We start from the raw sequence: 26987 nt of genomic DNA on the forward strand, positions 1-26987 counted from the left end.
CATAGAACATAAATCCCTCTTACTGAAGGCAGACTGATTGAAAATAATGGCTGATCTCCCTCCTGTTCTGGAAATTGTTCATGATTGTGGATGCTCAGCCATACAACTGCTTTTTCCAACTTCAGAGCCCGTGGGCTCTACAGAATTGATTTGAGGGCTGGAGCTGCAGATTTGGAAATCTGTCCCTTATTGAGGCTGGAAGGGTTGATGAGAGCACAAAGAATGAGAGTTTAGAAAAAATGGAACAGAAGGCCAAGGACTGAGCTGTTCAGTATTTATCTTTTTAATACTGATTCTATACAGCTCCAGCTCTGGGCAAAGCTAGGGTTATTTTCATAACTTCAATATCACATTTTTTAATAACTCTCCTTCTTTCTCTTGGCTTCACTCTGTCTAAATATTCAGTGTCCTGACCTTGTCCTCTGGCTGACCCCTCTTCAAGCAGAGTTCCTTCAAAACTTAGGTGAGCCTTCCCTTAAAATTCTACTGTCTACCCAGTCAATTTGATAAACAAATTTGAATTGTTTGGTTGACAAATCATTAATCTAGAGCTGGAAGAGAGACCGTTAAGGCCATCCTTGACAACAGCCTTCTTACCACTCATGGAGATATCCTGACACTGCAGCCCTCTCTCCTAATCGGTGAATCTTTGGCCAGGACTGCCATTTCATAGCGTTCCTAGTGTATACTCCTTTCGTTTCTGGCTCTACTCTGTACCCTACAGACTTGTCTACTTCCTTTCCAAAGGCCTTAGTCTCCCTTCACACTTTCCAGCTCCCATTTATGTTATTTTTCCTTACTTTAGAATGTAAACTCCTCAGAGACAGGTACTTTTGTTTTTTTGTTGTTGTTTTGGGTTTTTTTTTCTGACTTGTATTTGTATCCCCAAAGATTAGCAGAATGTCTGGCACACAGCAAATGCTTAACAAATGCTTTATCTAGATCTCTGTCTAGGACAAATCTCTCAATGTTCAGATAAGGAGGTTAAGTGATTTACCTGGACACATAGGAAGTCAGCAGTAAGATTTGAACTAAGGCTCCCAGAGACCCTTTCTAATTGTGCCATGCTTCTGAAGCTCAACGCTTATGCTCCACCTAGTGAAGAGTTTCATTTTAATAGCACCCTTGATGATATTAATATGCGATAAGATGCTATAAATCATCTTTCAGAGTAGAATGTAGGACTCTTAGATACTTCCTAGCTGTGTGACTTTGGGCAAGTCACTTAACTCTGTTGGCCTCGGTTTCCTCATCTGTAAAATTAGCTGGAGAAGGAAATGTCAAACCACTCCTGTATCTTTGTCAAGAAAGCCCTAAATGGGGCCACAAAGAGTGGACATGACTGAAATGATGTAACTGTTTTTGTATCTCCAGCACTTGGCATGGTGACTAGAACAAAAACACTGCTTAATAAATGTGTGATTATTGATCCCAGTGACAAATTATAGGAATTCTGAGTATAAATATCCTGTACAAGTGTCCTGGGGGAGGGGGGGAGGATTCATCAAGGCACACAGACAGCTTTTCCTGATTAAATTGGGAATAATTTGCTGGATCTTGCAATCCCTAAACATGGAATTCAAGCAGAGCTCACCCGTCCCTCACTCACCTTGAAGCTATTGAAAGCCTCCTGTTCAGTGAGCCTACTGAATGAAGTAGGAAGGATTTTATGTTGGTGTTCATATTACTTCTTTCCTCTATGCTCATCAAATGAGATAAAACATGTGAAGAGCTGGTAGACCTCCTAGCACTCCATAAATGATCAAGATAGGCTTATGCCAATGGAGCATGTTTACATATCGTTTAAGGCTTGCCAATTGCCTTACTTATTTTATTTGAGATGGATTAAATGTTTTGCTGGGAATCACTTGGCTAAGAGGTGCTTTAAGTAGGATTAGAACTCAGGTCTTGCTGATTTCAAGTGTATCTTGAAAGAGTTTGATTGCAAGCATCCTGTTTCTAGGTTGCTCGGGAAGAAAGATCTAGATGGGATAAAATGCAGGGATAGAGAATAGCTAAGCCACCACTCGCATTTTTCTTTTCTCTTTTTCTGTGCACAAGACCAAGTGATTGAGTCTGTGAAACAAAATGCCTAGATGACCATTGCTTCCCTCCCCACCACCCAGACAGTGGGAGAAGGTGCTCTCAGCAGACAATGTTCTCTTTAAGTACCAGAGGCAGCAGAGGAAGCACGTTGGATTTGGCAATAGAGGAAGAACAAAAGTTCAAATCCCAGCTATAGTATTTCACCCCTGTGTGACCTTGGTCAAATTGCTAAACATATCCAGTACTTAGTTTCTTGGTTGTTTAAAATCAAAGGTTTGGACTAGAAGGCCACTGAGATCCCTGGCAGCTCAAAAATCTATGGTCCTAGATAATTTACTCTTACCCAATTTGGGGGTTTTCTTGGCAAAGATACTGGAGTGGTTTGCCATTTCTCCAGTTCATTTTACAGATGAGGAAACTGAGGCAAACAAGATTAAGTGACTCGCCCAGTGTCACACAGCTAGGAAGTGTCAGAGGCTAGATTTGAACTCAAGAAGATAAGTTTTCTTGACTCCAGGCTTGGCAATCTATCTACTGCGCCACCTAGTTGCCCATGACCAGAAAGATCTGGGTTCCTACTTCTGCCACTTTACTTCCTGTGTGGATAACTCATTTAGCTTCTCTGTGCCTAAGTTTCTTCATCTGTATAGAAGACTGACTCTAAGAACCTTTTTTTTTTAAAACATTTTGACCTAATGAAATCTGAAGGGCTTTAGGGACCACTTCAAGATTATAGGATTTAGATCTGCAAGAGTCTTCAGAGTTAGTCTGTCAGCAAACATTTCTTTAGCACCTATTGTGTGCCAGGCAGGGCAGCTAGATGGTTGAGTGGATAATCACCAGGCCTGGTGTCAGGAAGACCTAAGTGCAAATCCAGCTTTAGACACCAGCTGTGTGACCTGAGAAAATGGCAAACCACTCCTTTGCCTTGAAAACCCCAAATGGGGTCACAAAGAACATCTGATGAATTAAGCTCTGGGGATACAAAAAAAAAAGGCAAAAAATAATCCCTGTTGTCAAGGACTTCATGGTCTAACTGGGGAGACAACATACACATAGTCATGTATAAATAAAACTGGAGATAATCAATGAAGGGAAGGCATTTGAGATAAGAAGTATCGGGAAAAGTTTATAGAAGACAGGATTTTTTCTGGGACTTGAAGCCTGGGAAACAGAGATGAAGATTCCAAGCATCAGAGACAGCCGGTAAAAATGCTTGAAGTCAGGAGAGAGAGTGTCTTGTATGAGGAACTGTGTCACCTCCGAGATGACAGCACAGTGGCAGAAATATAGCAGACACTTAAAATACTTGATCAGTCATGTCCAATTATTTGTGACCCCATGGGCCAACTGCCATGGGGTTTTCCTGGCAAAGATATTAGAGCAGTTTGCCATTTCCTTCTCGTTTTACAGATGAGGAAACTGAGGCAAACAAGGTTAAGTGTCTCGCCCTAGGTCACACAGCTAGTAAGTGTCTGAGGCTGGATTTGAGCTCGAGTATTCCTGATTCTAGCGCCTTATGCTTTATCCACTGAGCCACGAAGCTAGCTGCTCGTGCATTGGAGGCTTTTCAGAGATGAGATGAAAGGTTGGCACTACTCTCAGTGAGTGTCTCAGTATAAGTTCTAGACCCCCTTCAAGCAATCCTGCCTAAGAATGCTCTGACCATTCACTTCTTTGTGGATTCCAAACCTCCTTCTGAGCCTATTTGGAAGCGTACCATATCTCAGTCACAAGCGATGAACCACTCTTTGTACTGAAGTGAGGTTAAGCCCTCCCTTTTCCCCTCCTTCCCTTTCTGGAATGTAAAGTCTCATTCCAAAATTCAAAGGAGACCACCTCTTCTGGAAGCTGATACTGCTTTCTTGCAGCTGCCAAATCTGCAGACTCCCAAAGCCCAAGAGAAAAAGGAAGGATCCCTAGCACTTAGCAGCCGCAGGACCACGAGGGGAGTGAGGACAGATAAGCTCCTGGGGCTGCCTTTGTCAACTGGAGCAGACTTCTGCAATTTCAACCACTTTCCTCTTTACCTACCCTCTGTCCTTGATTCAACTTCCAGAAGAAATATGAATAGGCAGCTTGGTGGCAGATTGCAAAACCTTAACGTAAACCTGACGACTTGGGGCTCTTTTTGGTCTGTGAGGTCTGCAAGACTCCTCCCCCACCCCATCCCCAATCGCTCAGCTTTGCCGCTGGTTGCTTTTGCTCTGGGATAGGGTGGAGGGCAAAGCAGCTGTTCTTCCAGCTGCAGAGGGTGGGAATCTTACCAAGTTCATTTCTGTCATTGCTTCCATCGACGGCATTGCTCTTAATTCTGCTTGATTATTAGCTAAAGCTTCCCCCAGGCTTGTTACAAGCACACTCCCTCCCCTGTTTTAGGCTAGCAGAGCAGTGCCCTCTGGTGCCCGTTATTTTGAAGTGGACTGTCTTATTGAAATTTTCTGGTTAGAATCTTCGTGTTTTATAGTTAGAAGGAGGAACCTTGGAGACGGCTTAGTGCACTTTTAAAGGGGGCTGGGGCAGCTACTTGTCTTGCCACGTGACACTTCTTGGGCTGATTGACTTTAGGTAAATGGAAGAAAAAATGCTTAAATGGTGCAGTCTGAGAAGTTGGACAACTTTTTTTTTAAAACTATATTGACTTGTTATTGGTCACACTTACAGATAGCAACGATATGGAGATACTATCAAATGATAGCAAAAGACAGCAGCAGCTTAGAGAGCACCATTAACACTAAAGTAGGCAGTGTGACATGATTTTAAAAAAAACAGGCTCTGGAGTCACAAGAGCTGAGTTCACATTCTACCTCTGATGCTTACTTTTACCTATGTGACCCTGGATAAGTCACTTAACCTCTGGAGCCATCTGTGAAAAAGAGAGGAGAGGTGGAATAAATGGCAATTCTAAGGAGTTTTGTTAAAATGCTATTTCCCAAAGCATCTTCTCGGAGGGCAAATGCTATTCTTTATTTATTATTTTTATTTGTTTATATATTTATTATGTATACTATATTATGTTATATATTACATCATTTATATAATTTATATTAGGTATATTATATATAATATAATAATTTATATTCATTACTTGTAATTATATTTATCAGTAATGTATTATATATCATGTAGTACATATAGAATATGTACTATATAATATAGAATTAGTGTGTTGTTTATTATTGTTATTTTTATTATTATTTAATCCCTTGTTCAGAACCATCACAAACTGTCATCCCTTTGAGCCAACATTTATTAAACACTTCCTTTATTCTAGGCACTGTGCTAAGTGTATTTTTTTTTTTTTTAGTCCTAGCCTCATAGATTTCTTCCATCAGGGAAGACAAACATTCAGACAGCTCCATATAAACGAGATAGATGCAGGGTAAATTGGACAGAATGACAAAGGGAAGGCACTGATGGAGTGGGTGACTGGGAAAGGCCTCTTGCAGAAAGAAGGGATCGAAGGAAGCCCAGAAGTAGAGATGAAGAGAGAACATTCCTAGCTTGAAGGGCAGCCCGTAAAAAGGCACAGTCAGGAGATGGAGAGATCTGAGGAATAGCAAGGTCAGATATCACTTAGAACGAGAGCTATAAGGTGCCAGTTCTCCATTTGGTCTTTGTATCTCCAGCACCTGGTGTTTGGAGGAGTGGATAGAATATTGGACTCAGGAAGCCCCAAGCTCAAATATGACATCTGACACTTGCTAGCTGTGGGTAAGTCATTTAATCTCTGATTGCCTCAGTCTCCTCATCTGTAAAATGGGTATAATAATAGCATCTTCCTTCCAGGGTGGTTGTGAGGATCAAATGACGTTATTGTAAAATGCTTAGCACAGTGCCCGGCACATAGTAAGTGCCATATAAATGTTAGCTATTGTTATTATTTAATAAATTCTTGTATTAACAAATCAATCACTTTCTGTGGAACAGATACTCGGTAAAAAACATCTGGAGGTTTTGCTCCTAATTTAAGTCTCTTTAAGTTATCCCTCCACACCTAGAGGAGTAAAAAAAGAACAGTTGAATTGCTCTAACATCTTTTAATGCTGTTTAAAAAGAACAGTTGAATAGCTCTTACATCTTTAGAGGCTGTTTAAGCTGTAGGCATATGGAGTCTTTCTTGTTGGGGCATTTACTCATTATACTTTGGCTTGAACTGAAACAGGTCATGATTTTAATATGGGCTCAGAAGACGTGAGTTGGTGGCAGAAAAACGAGAGACAGGTACGCAGTAACAATGTTGTTCAGTTGTGTCCAACTCTTCATGACTCCATTTGGGGAATGGAGTGGATAGAGCTCTGGCATTGGAGTCAGGAAGACCCAAGTTCAAATCCAGCCTCAGATACTTGACACTTACTACCTGTGTGACCCTAGGCAAGTCACTTAACCCCAACTGCCTCACCAAAAAGCAAAAAAAAAAAAGATATTGGAATGGTTTGCTATTCCCTTCTCCAGATCATTTTATAGGCGAGGTAACTGAGGCAAACAGGGGTAAATGACATGCCCAGGGTCACACAGCTAATAAGTGTCTGAGGCCAGATTTGAATTCGGGGAAATGAGTCTTCCTGATTCCAGGCCCAGCACTGTTACCTAGCTAGTTCCTCAATAAATTGTTAATGGAATTAGATCAAGACTGCAAGGGACCCTGAGGCCATCTGCTATTTTACAGATGAGGAACAGGGTCAGGAAGGTGTGACTCACCCACAGTTACACAGGCCATAGAAAGCAAAACTAGGATCTGAACACAGGCTCTCTGATGCCAGATTGCATGCCCCATTGCCTCTCAATTTCTAATTTGTCACAGAAGACATGAAATGTACTAAGATGAGGAGAAAATTTTGTATCTGCCCAAGGCTTTCCAGGAATCAGGAACTGCATTCTTTGGACCCTGTGATCTGGGGTCACTGTGGACTTACTAAGATGTGAAGTCTACTGTCAGATTTTTTTTCAACACTCAACTGTAACTGACAAGGTCCAGATTAAAACTGAATGTGAAAAATCTCTCCTTATAAACCAATTAAATATTTGCATTTAAAAAGATCACAGATTTAAAGCTGGAAGGGACCTTAGAGGCCATCCATCTAGTCTAACCTTGTTTTAGATAAAGAAACTGAGTCCCAGAGAGGTTAATTGACTTGTCCAATGTTGGCTTCATCAGTACAGCTGAGATTTGAACCCAGGTATTTTTATTTCAAGGAGCAGCTAGGTGGCGTAGTAGATAGAGTGCCAGGCCTGGAGTCAGGAACTCATTGTCCTGAGTTTAAATCTGGCCTAAAACACTTATTAGCTGTGTGACCCTGGGCAAGTCACTTGATCTTGTTTGGCTCAGTTCCTCATCTGTAAAAATGAGGAAGAATGGATAAGGAGATGGCAAACCACTCCAATATCTTTGCTAAAACAAAAGCCAAAAAATCCCAAATGGGGTCACAAAGAGTTGGACATGACTTGAATGACTGAACGACATTCTGACTCCAACACTCTTTCCATTGTTCCAGATTGTTTAAACTTTTTATTTCAATTAAAAAGCATTTATTTTCTCTCTTTCCCACCTCCTACCTCACATAGGAACAAATCTGCGTAATCAAGAAAAATCTCACCCCTCACACACATAACACACCCCATTGGCCACGTCTGAAATGTACAGCTCATTCTGCCTCTTTTAGGAGGTATGTGGCATGTTTCACCTTTAGTCCTCTGAAATTGTGGTTGACTACTATGTTGATCACAGTTCCTAAGTTTTTCAAAATAGTTTGACAGACTTCACTTCCCCTACGAACTGTGCTAATATATTTAAAATATACTACTTACATAAACATTCCTGACCACATATTTTGTATTGTTATACCAATATTCCAAACATTTCCACAATCTAGGTTAATTTCTCTTATTTGAATTTGTTTATTTTTTCCTCCTTCCTCAGTGTAGAAGTATGGATTCTAGTCCCCTTTTAGCCATAAAAACTTGTCAAGTGATTTGGCCTCAGCTTCTCTTACAACAGACTTTTTCATGGCATTGGGGAGGTGCCCGAAGGAAATGACTAAGGTTCTTTTCAGGTCTCACATTCTATGATATTAAAATATACTTTAAGATGAAGAAGAGAAAATAAAACTTAACTGGAAACAATAATCTCAAGTAGATGAGTGAATTTAGATGAATATATGTTGTTCTGAACCTGAATCAATAAAATCAAAGGTAACTTCTATTAGAAAAGAGATCATTCCCAATTGATAAACAGTTAAAAGATATGAACAAGCAGTTTTCTAGAGGAAGAAATTAAAGCTACCTATAATCACATGAAAAATGCTCTAAATCACCATTGATTAAGAAATGCAAATCAAAACAACTCTTAGCTATTACATCACACTTATAAGATAGGCTACCACGACAAAACAGGAAAATTATAAATGCTGGAGAAGGTGTGGGAAAATTGGAACATTAATGCATTGTTGGTGGAGTTGTGTTTGATCAAACGATTCTGAAGAGCAATTAGGAACTATGGCCAAAGGGCTATAAAACTGTGTATACCCTTTGTCCCAGCAATACCACTTCTAGAGCTGCATCCCAAAGAGATCATAAAAATGGGAAAAGGACCCACACATATAAAAATATTTATAGCAGCTCTTTTTGTGTTGGCAAAGAATTGGAAATTGAGGGAATGCCCATCAATTGGGGAATGGCTGAACAAGTTGTGGTATGTGAGTGTAATGGCATACTATTGTGCTATAAGAAATTATGAGCAGGCAGACTTCAGAAAAACCTGGAAAGACTTACATGAACTGATACTGAGTGAACTGAGTAGAACCAGGAGAGCATCGTACACAGTAACAGCCACATTGTGTGATGACTGACTTTTTAGACTTGGCTGTTCTCAGCAATAAAAGGATCTAAGGCAACTCCAAAAGACTCATGATAGAAAATGCTATCCACATGCAGAGAAAGAACTATGGAGTCTGAATGCAGATGAAAGCTATTTGTGCTCTCTCTCTCTTTTTTTTGTTTTGTTTCTTCCTTCTCATGATTCCTCCTATTTGTTCTAATTCTTCTTGACTAATGTTTAATAAGAATGTATATGTAGAGGCTATATCAGATTGCATGCTGTCTTGGGGATGGGGAGAAAATTTAAAACTCAAAAGCTTACGGGAATGAATGTTGAAAGTTAAAAATTAATTAAAAAAATAAAAGAGATCACTCAACATAATGAGTATAAGTGCATCATTTATCATACATAACAATTATATCTTTAAAGAATTTCTAATAATAAATTCATTTTTGATATATAAGTTGAAAGAAAACTCAGACATACTCAGCTGAAGAAATTTATTTACCTTTTTTTCTATCAACAGAAAATGACAATTATAGACAAGTTTTGATACACAGGAAAACCCTTTTGTCCACTTTTTTTTTGCTAAATGAAACAGCACAATAACTTTTTACACTTTTTTTTTTAAAAACAATACACCGCTTTCTTGAGCTGAAGCAAATTGCAAGACCATATCGGTACTGGTATCTTACAGCTACTTACATTGTTTAAGAACAGCAATGGAGAAAAATAAGTTATTTAAATATTGATTTCATATACAGAAAGTGCAACATTGTTAGTTGTTAATATCACTTGCTTGACAAGTTTTTGTTTCCCCTAAACGTGACAAATGAGAATCAAGGTAACTTGGACCCAGAGTACAATCTTTTTTTCCCTTGCAAATGAGAAGCCACCAGCCTTGTGGTGAACTGACCTCTCCAGCCATGCTTAGGGAAAGGAACTATTTTCCAATAAAGGAATCTTATGATTTCACCCAAACTTAGATTTGAGAAGAACAGGGCATTGGCGAAAGGTTATGTGTTAGCTAAATCATCTGGGAATGTAAACAGTATTTGGGACTGGCTCTTGCCAGACAACTTTTGAAGTTAAAATTACACAAGGTGGACATGTAACAAGTATCTGCCAGAGCCAGAACTTGTTCAGTAGGTTTCTTTTGTGCTTTCCAACAGTCAACAAGCTTTACAATCCTTTTGCTCAAGAATTGCTCCCAACAGAGAATTAATTAAAAATGTGATATGACTGAAACCTCCCACCTGTCAGATGAAGTGCATAGGCTGACCATTCAAACCTCAGCTGACAACCACACACAGAAACTTAAGGCTTTTCGAGGATCAAGTTAAAAGTATAAAGCAAAAGGAGATCAAACATAAAACAAATTATAAAACCACAGAAAAGCCAGGGTTGAAAGCACACATTTCCCAGATTAATTAAACTGGAAACCCCTCCCCCCAACTTCTTAAAATTATATGACGTTTCCTAGATTTGGTTCAAACCTCCCCTGCCTCCCCAATGTAATCATCATTTTAAAGGCAAGGTGACACAGAGTCTCTGAAATGCTCAAAAGTTTCTATTTCTCTTGATTCTAGTAAACAAAATATCTACTGCGGGGGAGGGGGGGAATTTAATAATTCAGATAAAATTTCCTTCCCTGGAATTTGTCAAATGCAATTTATCTCTGATCCTGTCTCACAGGTCTTCAAACTGTGGTACTCTTGGTGGCTTACAGAGAGCTTCCAAAGAGTGCCTTCTGTCTTATTCTTCCAATTGCTAGTGGAGGAAAAGAGCCCACTTCCCAACTCCTATCTCATGATTTATCTCCTGAAACATTTTCAAATAATTTGGTCACACTAGCAACCCCCAACCTCTGGGCACCCTAAATAAGCCATGTTTACATAAATACGAAGCTCCGGAGACACATGAATGCAAGTGCTTAATTGGGATAAAATGACATGCTAATTAGCATTAAATATAAAGCTGACAGCTTTAACTGTTCTTAGGCTATGTCCCAGCATCTCCTTTATATCAGATCTTGGAAAAGCTGAATGTTACTGAGAAACAAATCATTGAAAATAAAATGGCAACAAAAAAACCAAAGTTAATATAGTGGTTGCTTTGTTGTTGTTGTTGTTTTTTAAATGAAAGTCTTGCCACTGACCAAAGCATTCAGTAATGCCTAATTTTCCCCTAAAAAAGTCATCAAAAAGATTCTCTCCTTTACTTCAAAAACTTGCTGACAATGATAGAAGGAATACGGAAAGATGCTTTGGACATAATGAAATAATTTCTCATGGGGAATTTCATGGCTAAATGAAAGTATTTGTAACTATTGACTAAGCAAAGCCCGGTGTCCATTCAAAGTTATCAAAATTGTGACTGTGACATCTATTGTACAAATGAGTGCTTTAATAGGAAGTTAAAAAACAGATGGCACTGGGGGGCATATAGCATAACCCTACCTAATGGGTAGGTTCTTTGCATTCGGCATCTGCTAGAAAACAAGAGATTAAGCTGCAAAAAGATGGACCTTATTAAAATATTTTACATCAGTTTGTGAATACATGTAAATCCTTAACAGATATGGCTAAAAATAATTTGTCTGACCCTCCATAAATGAAACTTTCTTTGAAATACAAGAAGCATCCAGAAAACAAAAAGACAGCAATTTTAAAAAATGCAACATAAACACCTTAACTCTCCAAAAACAAAACCAAAACTAAAAACAACCTATGAACTTGTTTCCTTCTTTGAAACCTCATCCTGAACAATTCAATCTCTTAATGGCTTTTACAAAGATGACCCATGAGCAGATAAAATAAAGTCTGGAATGGCTGTGGTCATAATACCAAGTCGATGCTGGAGTATGATTGATACGGTAACAGTATTAAAAATTATTAAAATGAAAGGCAGTTACTGCAAACACACACACACACACACACACACGTATACACACACAAGAAAAGATATCTCTGTAAATTGTAGACATATTTACTGATTTTGTTAGTCTAACAACTGAAACCCAACATGAACGCCATGGAAAAACAACCCTAAACACTGGCCATCTTAAAGTGAGACTTTAAAAAGCCAGTTTTTTGTTTGTTTGTTTTTGTCCAGAAACATCCCAGGATGTTAGATGGCAGTCTAAGCTGAAGATTGAGAAATATGGTTACAGGTGACTGGACATTAGTTACGATACTGCTTAAGAGCTTATGTTAAGGCAAATAAAAAGCTGATTGCTAGAAAGCAATTGTTATAGAATGACTTGCTTTATCAAAGGGAAAAAAACCAAACCAACCCAAAACAAGACTTTTCTTGTTCCTGGTGCCAGTCTCATTTAATTACCCATGAGTAACTGAAAATGAGCGATACTGTAAACTAACTCCAGAGTCTGTTACTTTGGCCTAGCTAAAACCTGTTTGGCCGCTCAGTACTATACAGAGCAACAGGAAGGAGAATGATGTTCCGATAACATTGGGAAATGGGCTTAGCTCCCTCAAACAACTCACCCACTCTTATCCTACCCTAAAAAGACAGATTTGCAAATGACATCTGTCACAGGTTTGCAAGGCGGTTCCCATGAACTTCCAAAATGAAAATACTTCCTTGACTTTCCTTTGGGGGACAAAGAGGATGGCCCTGGTTATTTGTCTTCACTAAGAAGAAAGTTTCCAGTTCTTGGTCGAGCTTTCACTTGGCTGCATTGGAGCCGGCCCAAGGCTGGCCCTGCTCTTCTGGAGGCCATTTGTAGAAATTGCACGGGTATTATTAAGCACAGTGAAAGAAAGGGTAGTGGATGTTGATGGGATGCCCACTTTCAGTTACATGGCTTCCGGGTTCAGGGGTGGTTTGAAGAGTCTGGCTGCCGTTACAAGCTTACTTATGTGTCTCTCCTCTGTGATGCCAACATCCTGAAGGCAAGTCTGTGACAGAGAAGGCACTTGGCTCAGTGTGTTGAACCCTGCTTCTGTGAGGATGCCGGTATACATAGGCAGGCCAATGGAAATCAGCCAGTCAGAGACTGAGGTCACACATCCTGGGGAAAGGGGTTTTCTGCAGATTTCTGTGAGTCCTCCACTTGGGATCTAGATAAAGAGAGAAGAGAATGCCGTGAATTCCTTCATTGTACATGTCATTTAGCAGTGGTCTCTTTCATTGTGATTTCTTACGTCATACCTAGGGCTCTTCTTTGAGCCTACATAATGCTTGTCAACAACCCCAAAGTTCAGGATCATTTGCTCATGTCAAGTATGGTTCCTCCACTGTCTTAATTTGCTGAAACTCCTACCTATTATTACCTTGTATTTAAAAAGAAGAAAAAAAATTGTTTGGAGTAGGAGCAGAAACCAGACCTATAATTTCATTGCTCTGGAGAACTTCAGGTGAGGGAAATCCCTCTACCAATGTAGATCAATCAGAACATACTCTGCAGCTTGTGGTACTAGAGGACTGAACAAGGTTCTCTGAGGTTAAATGACTTGCCCAGGATGATATGATCAGTATGTGCCAGAGGTAGAATTGAAACCCGTGTTTTCCTAACTCTAAGGCCAGTTAACTATCCACGACATCTAATCTAGCTTCAGTCAAGTACTTTATAAGTGCTTTCATACGTATTATTTCACTTGGGATGTGGAATGATCTGATGGAAATGCTATTGGGTGAGAAGTTAAAAGTAAGAGATCTGGCTTTTAGTTCCAGCTTTATCATTGACTAACATATGACCTTGGACAGGTCTTTTTACTTTTTGGAGCCTCAGTTTCTTAGCTATAAATTAACGGGGTTAGATTAAATGATCTCTAAGGTCCTTTTGAGTTCTGACACATTGTGAAACCATCTGACCTTACCAACCTTTATAAGAAATAGGTAGGACAGGTATTATTATTAATCTTTTTTTTAATAGATGAGGAAACTGAGGCTCAGGAGAAGAGTCCTTTTGATTCTTCTTTCTATTTTCTTTCTATTTAAACCTCACACAAGGCTGGCACTAGAAAAAATTATAAATCAAGGAACAAGTAATTTTTTTTTCTAAATTTATTTATTTATTTATTTATGTTTAGTTTGGGTTTTCTCTTTTATAAGATTTTGAGTTCTAAATTCTGCCTCCCTCCCCTCACTCCACTCCGCCTTCCCCAAGATAGCATGCAATCTGATATAGGCTACACATGCATGATCATATTAAACATATTTCCACATTAGTCATCGAACAAATAATTATTGAACGCTTCCTACATGTAGGAGATACAAATAAGTTTAAGAAATTCCTTTCAAGGTACTCATAAAGAAAGTACCCAACCTACCACTCTGCATCATTTTCCCTCTTGGATAGCATCCCTTTCCCTTTCTTGTCTGCACACAGCAGGTACTTAATAATTAATGTGAATTAGCTGTTATTCTCTTTCTATACTCCTGTTAAAACCAGATTTCAGAAAACATTTGCTTACGTCATTCACACTAATATATAAATGACCAATGTCTTAGAATATTACTTCTCCTAAGGACATCTAAGGATGCAAACACATGAAGATTTAATGTGGAGTGTAAGGGATCAGCAACTTGAGGAAAGGATAGGGTTGGGTGGAAGAAGGGCATATATTAGGAATGAGGGATTTTCCATGTGGGTGCCAACTCTTAAGGTTGGCCCTGGCTGCATTTTTATGATGGCATTTTAAAGGTAAATAGTGCTCTATAAATGGCTCCAATTACAATTTGAAGGAGATAGCACTGAGGCTTCAAATGTCAAGATCAGCATAATGAATTAGTATGCCATGTTTACCTCCAGATGATGGCATTGATTATCTCGGTAGCCATCACACTGGGGAAAGTATCTGAAATAGGATCAAAGGCCAGTTATGTGTTCTGACTGCCCAATTATTCACGTTTACTGTCTATCACTGTTATCTTGTCTCACCATGTTCCTTGTGAGTCAACAATTCTCAAATTGTGTTTCTGTGGACCAAAATGGGATAGGACAAAATTCCAATTATAAGAAGATGTACATAAGATGTTTTAAGTATACTTCCCATGATAAATTTGAATATACACTAAAACTAAGACTGAATAAGTGTGTGTCTATAGGTATTGTGTGAGTGTGTGTGTGTGTGTGTGTGTGTATGTGTCTGCTAAGTTCAATGTCATCCTCCAGAAACACTTCATTGCTTCACAATAGCTCACAAGTGGCAAACCTTCCCTGCCCACTTCTACAGGGAAACTTGAGGTCTTTTCCAAGGTATAGTTCCATATTTGATGTATTTTTTTTCTGGGACAGTAGGAGCTATGGACATGGCACCCATGTACTTGATCCCCACCCATCTTGTGACTTGGGGGAGAAGACGGGGAGTGTGTCTCCTGCAGCTTTCCTTAGCCATCTATCAGCCTGTTTTTTTTGCAACCTGGGAGTGAAGGTTAAGGTAACTTTAAAGAGACTCAAAAAAAAGACTGAAGGCGTGGCGCCTGAGCTTACCGCCATCCGGTGCTGCTTCCTAAGCTGCTTTACTCGGATTTGGTCCATCTTCACAGCAATCTCTTTCTCTGGCTGACCTAGATCTTCAGCATACCTCTGTACTAGAGCTTCGGGAATCCCACAACGGCCATGCTGTAACCCAAGGGAGAATCAAAAAGAACCTTAGTGATCGCCTAGTCCAAATTCCTCAAGTGGCAGGGGAGGAAACAGGCCCAGAGAGATAAAATGATTCGTCCAAGGTCATGCTGTCGCATCAGAACAGACTGGAACCCAAGATATCTGACTCCTGTCCTCTCTATGATAGTGCTGCATTATGCCAGTCTACCCGTCCATCAAATTAAATAGTACATTGTTTCCCCAAAATACACCAAGCCTGGGTTAATGGGGTGACCTTCAAATACTATCAAATATCACTAAGAGCTTCATTTAAAAGCAATTCATTATTTTTAATTGCAAATTGGATGCTTTGGAGATTGCTGTGAGGAAATGGATCTATTCATCTTTCAAATAACTGCATTTTCTAAGGAAATTCCTTGAAAACCAAAGCAGACAGTTTTCACGTATTTAAGAGTCATCCCACAACACTCCAAGTAGCTGCTTCTCAAAGCACTGATTTGCACTTTCCGAGTCTGATTTCGGAAGGTTTTAAAACTTCATGAGAGTTATGGGCAATAAGAAAAACAATCAAATACATTCTTAGTATTTGACACTTCAACTTTTCTATAATACTACTTGTTATAAAGTAAAAATAGGGTAAAGTAGGGCCTTTCTTGACTCTATAAGTGAATTTCATTACTAAGGTACTAAAAGGACTGCGTTATGAAGTATTCTTTCCTTTAACATGACCCCTAACATGGGCATACTGAAAAGTAACAAAGCGGAGCGAGTACTAACCATGTTTCCTTTTATTAATAAGATCACCTATTAATAGGTTTGAGGTTGGAATGAAACTGAAAAGTCATCTAGTCCAATCCTTTTATCAAAGATGAAGAAACTGAGGCCTTGAGAGGTTGAGGGGCTTACGCAGCGTCACATAGGTCACACACAATGGCAGGAGTAGGATTTGTAGAACCAGTACTCTTTGCATTGATGCTGTTTTTTTTTTTTATAAATAGGGCCACATTTTCTATAAGTCCTACTTTTTACAAATGTCCCTTGAGAGCAGGAATTATTCAGTTTGTGTTCTTGTATCGCCAGCTCCTAGCCTGGCACACACCACCAGGCACATAACAGGGAATGTTTACTGAATTAAGTGTTAAATTTCTATGTATTTCTATATCATACACGTAGCACTGGGGGAGCTTCATATGAATTCTTTCCGCTCTTTTATTCTTACTTTACTGCCATAACCCTACAAAAGATTCTCACAGTACACTTGAAAACAAACAATACCTTCACATTTGTATAGTGTATTATATACCTCTAATGTTATCTGATCCTTCTAATAATTTTGTCAAGTAGGACAGGTATGATTTATCCAATTTTCTAGATGAAGAAACTAAGGCACAGAGAGGTTAAGCTTATATGGATAGTTAATGGCAAGGATGGGCTAAAAGCTCTATTTCCACTGCTACTGGGAACTCCCCTCTAGCAATGAAAGTTGGCACCTCCTCTGCAAGTTACATCTTTAGAGAGTTGTCTCAACCACCTTCTTTCAACGTCAGATGTTTTTCCTACAAAGCCCAGCTGCCAAAGTGGGGGGAAGAAAGCCTTAGATTCCCTTTACCTGGATTAACAGGTTGAATCAGAGCACAAAGTTCTGATTTCAGCTGTTGAGACCCTTCCGTTTACCAGCACTGTTTTCCTAATGAATTATTAACATTTAGGATTCTGAATGTTAATGAGCACAGAGCATCTATCCATTGGCCACTGAGGTTTCCATTCCAGTTTGTTCTGAATGGCCTCACAGGAAAAGGATGATCAGATTAAGTTGGAACTTTCATTCCCTGATTGATCTGGCTGTCCATTGTAGGGTAACCTGAGTTTCAAAGAAAGCCATGAGAGATTGTGGACCTTCATACCTTATCAGAATATGGTTCCTCAGTGAGATCGATACCTTCAGTTTGCAACTTGTTCTCTACCAACATGTCCAGATCTACTCCTCTGGCACAGGAGATCTTCCTTGTCAAAGGAAGACCCAGCTTGACTCCATGCTGTTGAATACTAGTGGATTCTGGGAGTTCAGACAGCCATGGTGGCCGTGTGGTTGGAGGGCTGCCAGGCTCTTGTTCTGGGGAAGACCTACAAACTGTTATTGTATGACAGTCACTAGGGCTAATGGGACTATTCTTTTTAACTGGCAAGCATGGTACATCTGGATTAGAGAAGGCACCAGTATGGGCAACGGGTGCATGGTGTAGTCCATTAGTGAGGCGTTCTCTGCTCTTTTTGGCAGGAACAGGTGGAGGCTGTGAAGGAATTTTTGGCTGTGTTCTTGCCTCAGTGACCCTCTGATCCACTTCGACCCCTTCTTTGGTGACTGGAGGGTTATTTGTTCCTTCAAGATCATGCCCTTTTTTGTGACCCTCTAGAGGAGTCCTTGTTAAAGTCTGTTTAACTGAGGCAGGCTGAGCTTCATAATTTTTAGGCAAACAAGGAATTGTCCCATGTGAAGAGACTGTGGATGGGCAGTCTGATGTCTTAGTTTTAATTTTCTGAGGATCAGAAAATCTCACGCTTTGGGTCAGTAGCAGTGGGTCTTGTACAGAAGAGACATCTGAGGGAATTTTTGCCTTCAGGTTGCAAACAGTTGTCTTTTGGGGCACTTCTGGTACGTTCTGAGGCGGTGATTCTGCTTCCTTTTTAGGCACATCTTGTTTAGCACTAGGCTCTCCTTGAAGGTCATCCAGGGAATGGGACCTTGGCCAAGTCTCTGTGGCTTCAGTGCCCTCCAGGGTCTCACAGCTCCGACAGATGGAGACTGGTAAGCTTCTACGGTTTGTCTTGGAGTCGGTCACACTTGGCTCACCGCAGGCGTCAGAAGCATGAATCTTGATAAGCCGGGCTTCCTTCTCTCCTTCCTTCAAAGCTTTGACTGACTTAGTTAAAGGCAATGTCGGGTAGCTGGCCAGCTGATTTCTGTCGAAATCTTTAAAGTGAGGATCCATGGTTGACTTAGTCGGTACAGCCTTCCGAGTCTTACCTGGGAAAAAAAACCAACCAAACTTTTTTTCGTCAAAATTTTTAAGCAGTTTTCGTTATAATGTATGCAGATGCTCTAATATAATAATTATAGTAACCCACATCTGTATGGAACCTTTAAAGCTTGTAAAGTATTTTACTTATATCGGGTCATTGGATCTTACAACACTGTGAGATAGACACTATTATAATCTGTATTTTACAGACAAGGAAAATGAAACTCAGGTCAAGTGACTTGACCATGTGGAACTTGAACTCAAGTCTTCCTGGTTTCTTTATGATCCTTAATAATCTGACTCCAACTTACTTTTCCAGGCTTATACATTACATCCTAGCATGTGCTCTATGATTCTGCCAAATTTCTCTTCTTGCTATTTATCACACACAACACTTCATCTCCCATCTCTATGCCTTTTCCCTGGCATGGCCCATGCTTGGAATGCACTGCCCTGTCCCATCCATCTCTTAGAATCCCTAGTTTCTATCAAAACTCAACTCAAGTACCACTTTATACATAAAGCCTTTCTTGATTACCCTGAGGCTGCTAATATCACTCTCTTCTCACCCCCCACCCATTACCTTATACATTTATATCTTTAAATATAGCTTTTTATTTCCTGACAGAATATAAGCTCTTTGAGGGCAGAAACAGTTTCATTTTTGCCTTTGTATACCCAGCATTCAGAATAGCACTAAGCGCACAGTAGGTACTTAATAAATGCTTGTTGGTTGGTTTATTGATTTGTTTAATCTATTACTTTTGCCCCCGACTCAAATAAAATTCCTGCTTGTAGGAGTCTTTAAGCTAAGAAATAGAAGTATTTTCCCTGAACCAAGTATGGCATGGGATTGTACTTAGTCATTTTCACTTCAGACAAGAGGTTCTTTAACTGGTGTCTGTGAACTTTTTAAAATTAATATTTTGATAACTTTATTTGGATATAATTGGATCCCTTTGTAATCCTATGTATTTTATACATTTAAAAGCATTAGCCTCACCAGACTGTCAAAGGGGGTCCTGTTCTAGACTAATTCATGATGCCTTGCTAGATCCATGATCTCCTCAATGTGGCTACCCCCTTTACTGATGCAGATTATAAGCCAACAACACTTTTTCATCCTGTGGAGTTCATATCTTTGTCTGTCTGTAGAGCTTTTATGAAGGGTCCAGATTTTCTTGTAGTTCTTTTGAGGGGAGAAGGTGAATTAGTATAACATTTAGGCAATTATCCCTCACTTTTTACTAGATGGCTGGCCCATCTCATTTTTCAGAGGCCATTCATGGCCCTGGTGATGTCCTACATGTTCCCTTTCACACATAAAACATCATTGTTAACTCAATCTAGCCTTCTTCCACCCACTGTGAAGCTTTTCAATCATTAATGGAAAGGCTAACTTATGAAAGCCAACTCGAAGTAGAATGGGATAGTGGACAGAGCTCAGGACCTGGAGGTAATCAATAAACCAATCAACATGCACTTATTAAGTACCAACTATGTGCCCATCGCTATTCTGAATGCTGGGTATACAAAGACAGCTTGAATGAAGTGTGCCTTGCTGACTACAAGCCCATCTATTTCTCTTTGGAAGGCTTTATTTCATTCTAATTTCATGTGAATTGGTTTTGCATTAGTTATATTTGGGCTGCACAGATGAAAATTACGTCTTTGCAGTGACTAATTCCACTTTAAATGGATTTCAAGGTCAGTCAAAGAGTGACCACTTATAGTACTTTGTAATTCCTAGTAAACCTCACATGACAGTAGGTACTCAATGATAATAATTAGAATGATTTATGTTTCTAATGTGTATAGTGTACAAAATACTTTTCTCATAATCCTACAAGGTAGGAAGTTTAATTATGATCCTCATTTGGCAGAAGAGGAAACTGGAGACATGAAGGAACTTGAAGGCAAATGTTGTACCTCGGATTCAAACCCCAAACCAGCATTCATTCCACTTGACTGTGCTCCCAATCAACAAGCATTTGAATTAATGAATGTGATTGCAACAGAATTTTAAAACACTCTCTAGAGATTTTTAACTTATCTCCCAAGATTTAAGCAAGAGAAGGGTGGTGTGTGTGTGTGTGTGTGTGTATAACTCAATGTATAAGTAACATCATTTAATGTTATCTCCTCCCCTTAAGTGGGAGTTCACAAAATAAAATGATTAGGAATGAGTTCCCGTTGTTTCTTTGTCTAATAAATAACTCATTAAAAAGGAAGGGATGAAGGAGGAGGCAGTATAATTGCTTTTTATTTTTTTAGTTTTGTAAGAGTTTAATATTTGGAAGACACACTCATTGTTTGAACCTGATGTATCATCTACCTGGTAAATTGTTTTTCCTCGTGGTTCTAATAGCTCCCAACACTCCAATATTGGTGTGCATTGTATTTAAAAGCACATATGAGACAATTAAGGTTCTACAGCTGCAAGTGTTTTGAGCTGTATATATTAGCCTGACTTAGCAGTCAGGAAGAAAAGACTGTGTAACAAGACTGACTAGATCAAGGGGGAAGTTTTAGTAAGGAAAGGATCATCCTCTGACTAATAATGATTATAAAGTCTTTTCTGATCAAGTTTGTCTTTAAAAGATGCAGACCCAGAAGATCCCAAACGAATTCATAGCAAGAGTCAGCAAACTTTGGCTTGAAGGCCAGTACCTTGGGCCCTGTGCCAAGACTGGGTTTTGCATATTTAAATACAATAAACCTTGACTGAAAAATGAAAAGACCATTCTGAGTTTGAGGGCCCCACAAAACCAGGTGGCAGGTCAGATTCAGCCTTCAGGCCAGTTTGCAGGAACCCATGGTCTAAAGTGCTAGTTTTCCTATATTCCCCCCTGTTTTAGTGTCATTAATTGATATAAATGTTTACTTTTTTTTTTCCTAGTGAGAGTCACAAATGTATTATAAAGTTTGATTAATGTTTGAATAAATAAGGTGAGGTAATGCGTTGTGTACTTCATTACCATCTGGCCAAAGTCAGCAGGAAGGATTTGAACATATTTGTAAATTTTTAAATGTTCATTGTACACAGTTTTAAGTACCTTAGATGTTTTTGTTATTTTCTATACAATTCCAAAGCTTATTTTTCTGCAGATTTTCAATATAGCTAAATAGAGTCTCTGCTCATTTTCAATTCAATTCAAAGTTCCCAACTTTATGTGTCTCCTCTTTCCCCCTATGTTAAGCATCAAATACAGTACTGTCCCCCAAGGATTTTGATTAGTGACTTACTAGCACCATGACATATGATTGGATCGACAAACTAGCTATAGAGCATGTTTATCTTGGACAGGTGCTATAAACAATGAGCTGGGTTTAAGCAGAAAGAGAAGCAGGATAGATTGTCTTTGGGAAATCTCAAAGGTTTCTTTTATTTTTTTAATGACCCTAATATTCTCCCTAAAAAAAATCTTTATTATATATTCAATATTCCATAAGTTGAGGATCATCCAAAAGAGAGGAGTGCATGTGAGCAACCTACAACATACTACAGATGAAGAATTACTCATAAGAAGTAGGATAAAGGCTATAATCAAAAAATGTGGGAAGTATATGATGAAAAAAATGGGCCAGTCATATAACAAGGAAAAGGATAATTAATGGACAACCAGCATACTCCACTGATATTCTTGTTATATTAAGAGAATTCAAGGAAAGGCTTCTGCATGTGTGGATTTCCTCATGTTGTACTTATGGGAGGACAGCACAGGTTCCCTGGAGTATTAGAAGGTATAAAACACGATATCCTAAGTAATTCAGCTGGGCTCCAAAAAAGAGTAGAATTCTTTTTCTTCTTCCTTCTCACCAATACAACCTAATTAAAGTTGCACAGAAGCAGTTTATTTTTAATAAGAGGATGAACAGTGGGTGCTTCATAATGATTTAAGTGGTTAGGACTGGCACTACGACATATAAAGGCTCTAACTTTTGGCCAATTTCTATCCTTTACTAGGCCAAAGTAGAGTAGACAACCTTGAGAGGTAGAAAGTGGTCCCCTTTACGTTGGAAGTCTTCAAGTAAAGGCTACATGGAAACTTGTTGAGTACATCATAGAAAATGCAATTCAGATATAGATAAGATAGCTTTGAAGTCTCTTCTAACTCCAAAATTCCATGACTGTAACAGTGGTTTCAATAACGAAATACTAATACCTTTCCTCGGTTGAATATCTCCAAATCATAGTCTATATTGTATTTGTACATAGTTTTTTTACATGTTGTCTCCCCCATCAGACTATGTTTGAGAAGAGAGACTGTTTTTTTTGCCTTTTTTTGTATCTTCAGCACCGGTACATAATAGGTGCTTCATAATGATTTAAATGGCTAGGACTGGAACCACAGTATGAAACATAAGGGCTCTAACTTTGGCCTATTTCTATCTATTCTTTACTCCTCAGCCATCTCACGTTCGCAACGCAACCTTGCAAAGTTCTCATGGTCACTGTTCCCCACCCTATATCCAACTGTAAAACCATATTCAAAACCACACTGTCATTTCTACTGGAAAAGGAGGGTATGCCTCAATCTACATCCCTATGGCTTTCCACACTAGCCCTATAACTTTCAAGGGCAAAATATGCCTCCTTGGCCAACACTTTCCTAGCTGTGTTGTCTCTCCCCACATTAGAACTTAAGCTCTTTAAATGCAGTTTGTCTTTGTCTTTGTTTTTGTATTTGTGTTCCCAGAGCTTAACACAGTTCCTTGCATATAATAAGTGCTTACTAACTTTTTTCCCCCTATGGATCTATCCAAACATCCATTAAGAGCCCAAACTCTGAAAGGCCCTAATAAATTATGATAGTTCCAAGTATGGTTCTGAATATTAACCATGCAGAGTCATCTGCTGACTAGCCTAGCTGGGCTTTATTTTAGCCATAGAAAGTGTTGGGATCTATGCCAGTGGAGGTAACAACTGCACCAATTCAATTGCAGCTCATTTGAATGACTAAAGTATACTTCATCCATTTTTTTTTTTTGCTTTTTGGTGAGGCAACCGGGATTAAGTGACTTGTCCAGGTTCACATAGCTAGTAAGTGTCAAGTGTCTGAGGCCGGATTTGAACTCAGGTCCTCCTGACTCCAAGACCAGAGCTCTATCCACCTCACCACCTAGCTTCCCCTTCATTTCTTGTTCATAACAAATATTTCATCAGATTCTACCAGGTAACCGTGCCTTTTAATTCCAAGAGGGAGTAAAATTCAAACTCTAAAACAAGCCAGGGTTGGGGAGTAGGGATGAGACCTGGGCCTGTGATTTCCTCACTGTAAGAGCTCCCGATATGAAAACTGCCTTCGCTAACACAGAACAGAGGGCGCGGGAGGAGAGAGAGAAAGGATGATGTTTAAAGCAGTGATTCAGACAGGAGGAGGAACTGAGAGTGGGCAGAAAGAAAGTTAAGCATGAAGCAATTTCACCAGCCAAAAGACAGAATGATGTAAGGCTGTTTGCAGAGAATTAGTCACTTTGTTGTGATTACCATTGTCCAGGTTTTCACTGCCTTCATAGCAACCTGAGTCTCTTGGGGAGCACCCACTCAGGCCTTGGCTGTCAATGAGAAGTTTCTCCTGAGATCCTGACTGGTCACTATTACCTAGAAAAAGTGGACAAATGTGTAGAAAAGTTAGAGAAAAAACAAAACAATCCTCTAAATCCTTACTTTTCCCTTGTACATACTATTTTGTGCTATAATCCCTAGGGTTAGGGCTTTTGGGGAAGGCTTAATTACCATCCTTCAGGAAAAAAAAATGAGTATATTGAAGGCGAGACTGTCTCTGTTTTAAAATATTATACTTAGTAGAGAGACTAAAAATACATTGACACTCTGAAGGCCTCAGGTTTAGACTCTGCATGGAATAGGTACAGTGACTTAAAAAAAGTTACCCTTAAAAGTTTGGATATAAACTCTTTATTAGAATATAAGGGGACAGCTAGATGGTGCAGCAGACAGAGCACCGGCCCTGGATTCAGGAGGACCTGAGTTCAAATCCGGCCTCAGACACACAACACTTACTAGCTGTGTGACACTGGGCAAGTCACCTAACTCCTGTTGCCCAACCAACCCCCCCCCAAAAAAAAACAAGCAAAAAAAGCAAAATGAAACAAAACAAAACAAAAAAAAGAATAAAAGTAAGGTCATTGAGGGCAAGGGGCTGCTTCATTTTTGTATTTCTATCCTCAGTGTTTAGAGAAGTACCTGGTATACAGTAAGTGCTTAATAAGTGCTTATGAACTGATTGTTGATAGCGTGGAAGTGGAAGGAGCACTGAATTTGGCAGAGGACCTGGCTTTACATCCTGACTTGATCACTCACTACCTGTGCGGCCTTGGGAAGAACATTTTACCTCTCTCTGGACCTCAATTCCTCCTTCTGTAAAATAAAGGATTTGAACCAGATAATTTCTGAGACGTCTTCCAGCTTTAAAGCTATAACTGAGTAGAGTATGAAAGTTAGTGAAGGAGGGAAATTTACAGCATGGGGTTGCCGGGAAGTAAATCATTCTTCTCTTTTCTATCCGGTGACTTAACTCACTGACGCCAGCTTGTATTACGTCCTTCCTCCACATCCCTTCGCCCCACCATGGATGTTCCTTAAAAAAATTAGGCCATTACAAAATTCCAAAACAGGGGTGACCTGTAATGATAATAGTTCACATTGATCTAGAACTTTGTAGTTTATGGAGCCCTCGTCTCATTTGATTCTCCCAACTCCGTGAGATGGGTACAATTACAACTCTACCATTGTCCTGGCTTTACAGATAAAGAAACTGAGGCCCAGGCAGGCTCACATGGCTAATCAAAGGAAGGGCCAGCACTCATTTGCTTGGAAGTCTTGCTTTTATCCATGAGACCACAGGTTCTTCCAATGGCTCAAGAAAGAGTCAAACTCAAAGCTTAATTGCCAAGTATTAAGAGAAAGCACAAGGAGGTGTTTATGTAAAAAATTAATTTTTACTAGAACTAAAGGAACATTGTTGTCATTCAGTCATTTTATAGTCGTGTCTGACTCTTCATGAATACATTTGAGGTTTTCTTGGCAAAGATACCAGAGTGGTTGGTCATTTCCTTCTCCAGCTCTTTTTTTTTACAGAGGAGGAAACTGAAGCAAACAGGGTGAAGTGACTTGCCTAGGGTCACCAAACTAGTCAGGGTCTGAGGCCAGATTTAAACTCATGAAGAAAAGTCTTCTTGACTCCAGGCCCAGCACATTGAGCATTAGTACTTGCTAAAATGATCATGGGTGTTTTTATTTAGTTTTTCAGATACATTTAGAGGTAAACCATTGGAAATTAGGTTGGCAAAAAGTGGCAAAGGATGAGTAATAAAAATTTCATGTCCACTGGATTTTGGAATGGGCTTTTTATGATTAGCCTGTGTCCTGTCTTTTTGCCAAGGCCTCTTATACATGGGGTTTCCCGATGCCTTCAGCTATTAGGGCCTCACCTCCCCATACTCTATGGTCCAGCACTACTGGCCTACCTGGTTCTCACACATGACACTCCATATATCCCCTCCGTACCTTATGACTGTCCCCCATGCCTCCAATGGTCTCCCACCTCACCTCTACCTCCATCTTCTTCAGGAGGTCTTTCCCTAGCTGCTAGTACCATCCCCTCCAAGGTAACCTCCAAGGTTACCTTGTATCTACTTCATGTGTATGTTACATAGAACCATATTTAAAGATGTTGTCCCCATTAGAATCCAGCCCACTCAAGGGCAAAGACTACGTTTGATTTTTCTTCACGTCTTTAGTGTTTAGAAAAGTCTCTGGCACAAAGTAAACAATAAACGTTTGTGGAATGATAGTTTCTACTCTGATGAATATAAGCTACTAGTGGGCAGGGGTTATTTGATTTTAATTTTTGAATCCTGAGCGCTTAGCATATAGGATATGCACTTTTAAAATACCTGTTGATTGACTAATTGACTTTACCTTCCAAGTTTACTTAGGCTTGAGCCAACATAAACACTGGTTTGGGTACTCTGAATGTATACCAATTAATCAGTGCGACAGGGCTCAAGTATACCAAAGTGGCTAGGAGAGGCTAACCTGGGATTCATTGTGTAGCAGACAATCCACATTCAGATAAAAGAATGATGAATGGATTTATTTTTTTTTTAATAAATTTTCACAGCAAATTTCAAATATTTCAGACTGGTGAGAGTTCTCCCACCCCCCATCAGAATGAGAAGTCCTATTGCCATCTGTTGGTACTTAAATGGAAGGGAATAAAAAAAGCTTAACTTCTGTTCAAACATCCCAATAGCAGTAGTAGAGTTACATGTCAATAATAGCCTCTAACATTTATGTGATACTTAAAAAGTCTGCAAAGTGTTTTCTATATATGTATTATCTTATTTGATCCTCACAACACAACAGGAGGTGTTATTATTACTTCCATTTTAGAGACAAGAAACCTGAGCTGAAATGTTATACAATTTGCTTGCCTGAGGCAGACAGAAGCCCTACACAGGCAACTGAGTTTATACACAAAATATGTTATTATACAGAGTAAAT

General features: G+C 39.4%; 1 protein-coding gene across 3 annotated transcripts in view; it reads right to left on the minus strand.

The window, feature by feature from the left end:
- Positions 1 to 9346: 9346 nt before the first annotated feature.
- The window catches only part of SASH1 (SAM and SH3 domain containing 1), a 240834-nt gene continuing 223193 nt past the window's right edge, over positions 9347 to 26987 (minus strand). For all 3 annotated transcript variants that reach the window (XM_020986580.2, XM_020986578.2, XM_020986577.2), the window contains 4 exons: positions 23949 to 24062; positions 17342 to 18462; positions 15321 to 15452; positions 9347 to 12945 (listed from right to left, as the gene is read on the minus strand). In XM_020986580.2, the coding sequence (XP_020842239.1) occupies positions 12682 to 12945; positions 15321 to 15452; positions 17342 to 18462; positions 23949 to 24062 (1631 nt within the window). In that variant the 3' untranslated portion in view covers positions 9347 to 12681. The remainder of the gene's footprint in view (positions 12946 to 15320; positions 15453 to 17341; positions 18463 to 23948; positions 24063 to 26987) is intronic.

The sequence above is a fragment of the Phascolarctos cinereus genome, unplaced genomic scaffold (assembly GCF_003287225.1).
Source record: "Phascolarctos cinereus isolate Bilbo 61053 unplaced genomic scaffold, phaCin_HiC Scaffold_5;HRSCAF=322, whole genome shotgun sequence".
NCBI lineage: Eukaryota > Metazoa > Chordata > Mammalia > Diprotodontia > Phascolarctidae > Phascolarctos > Phascolarctos cinereus.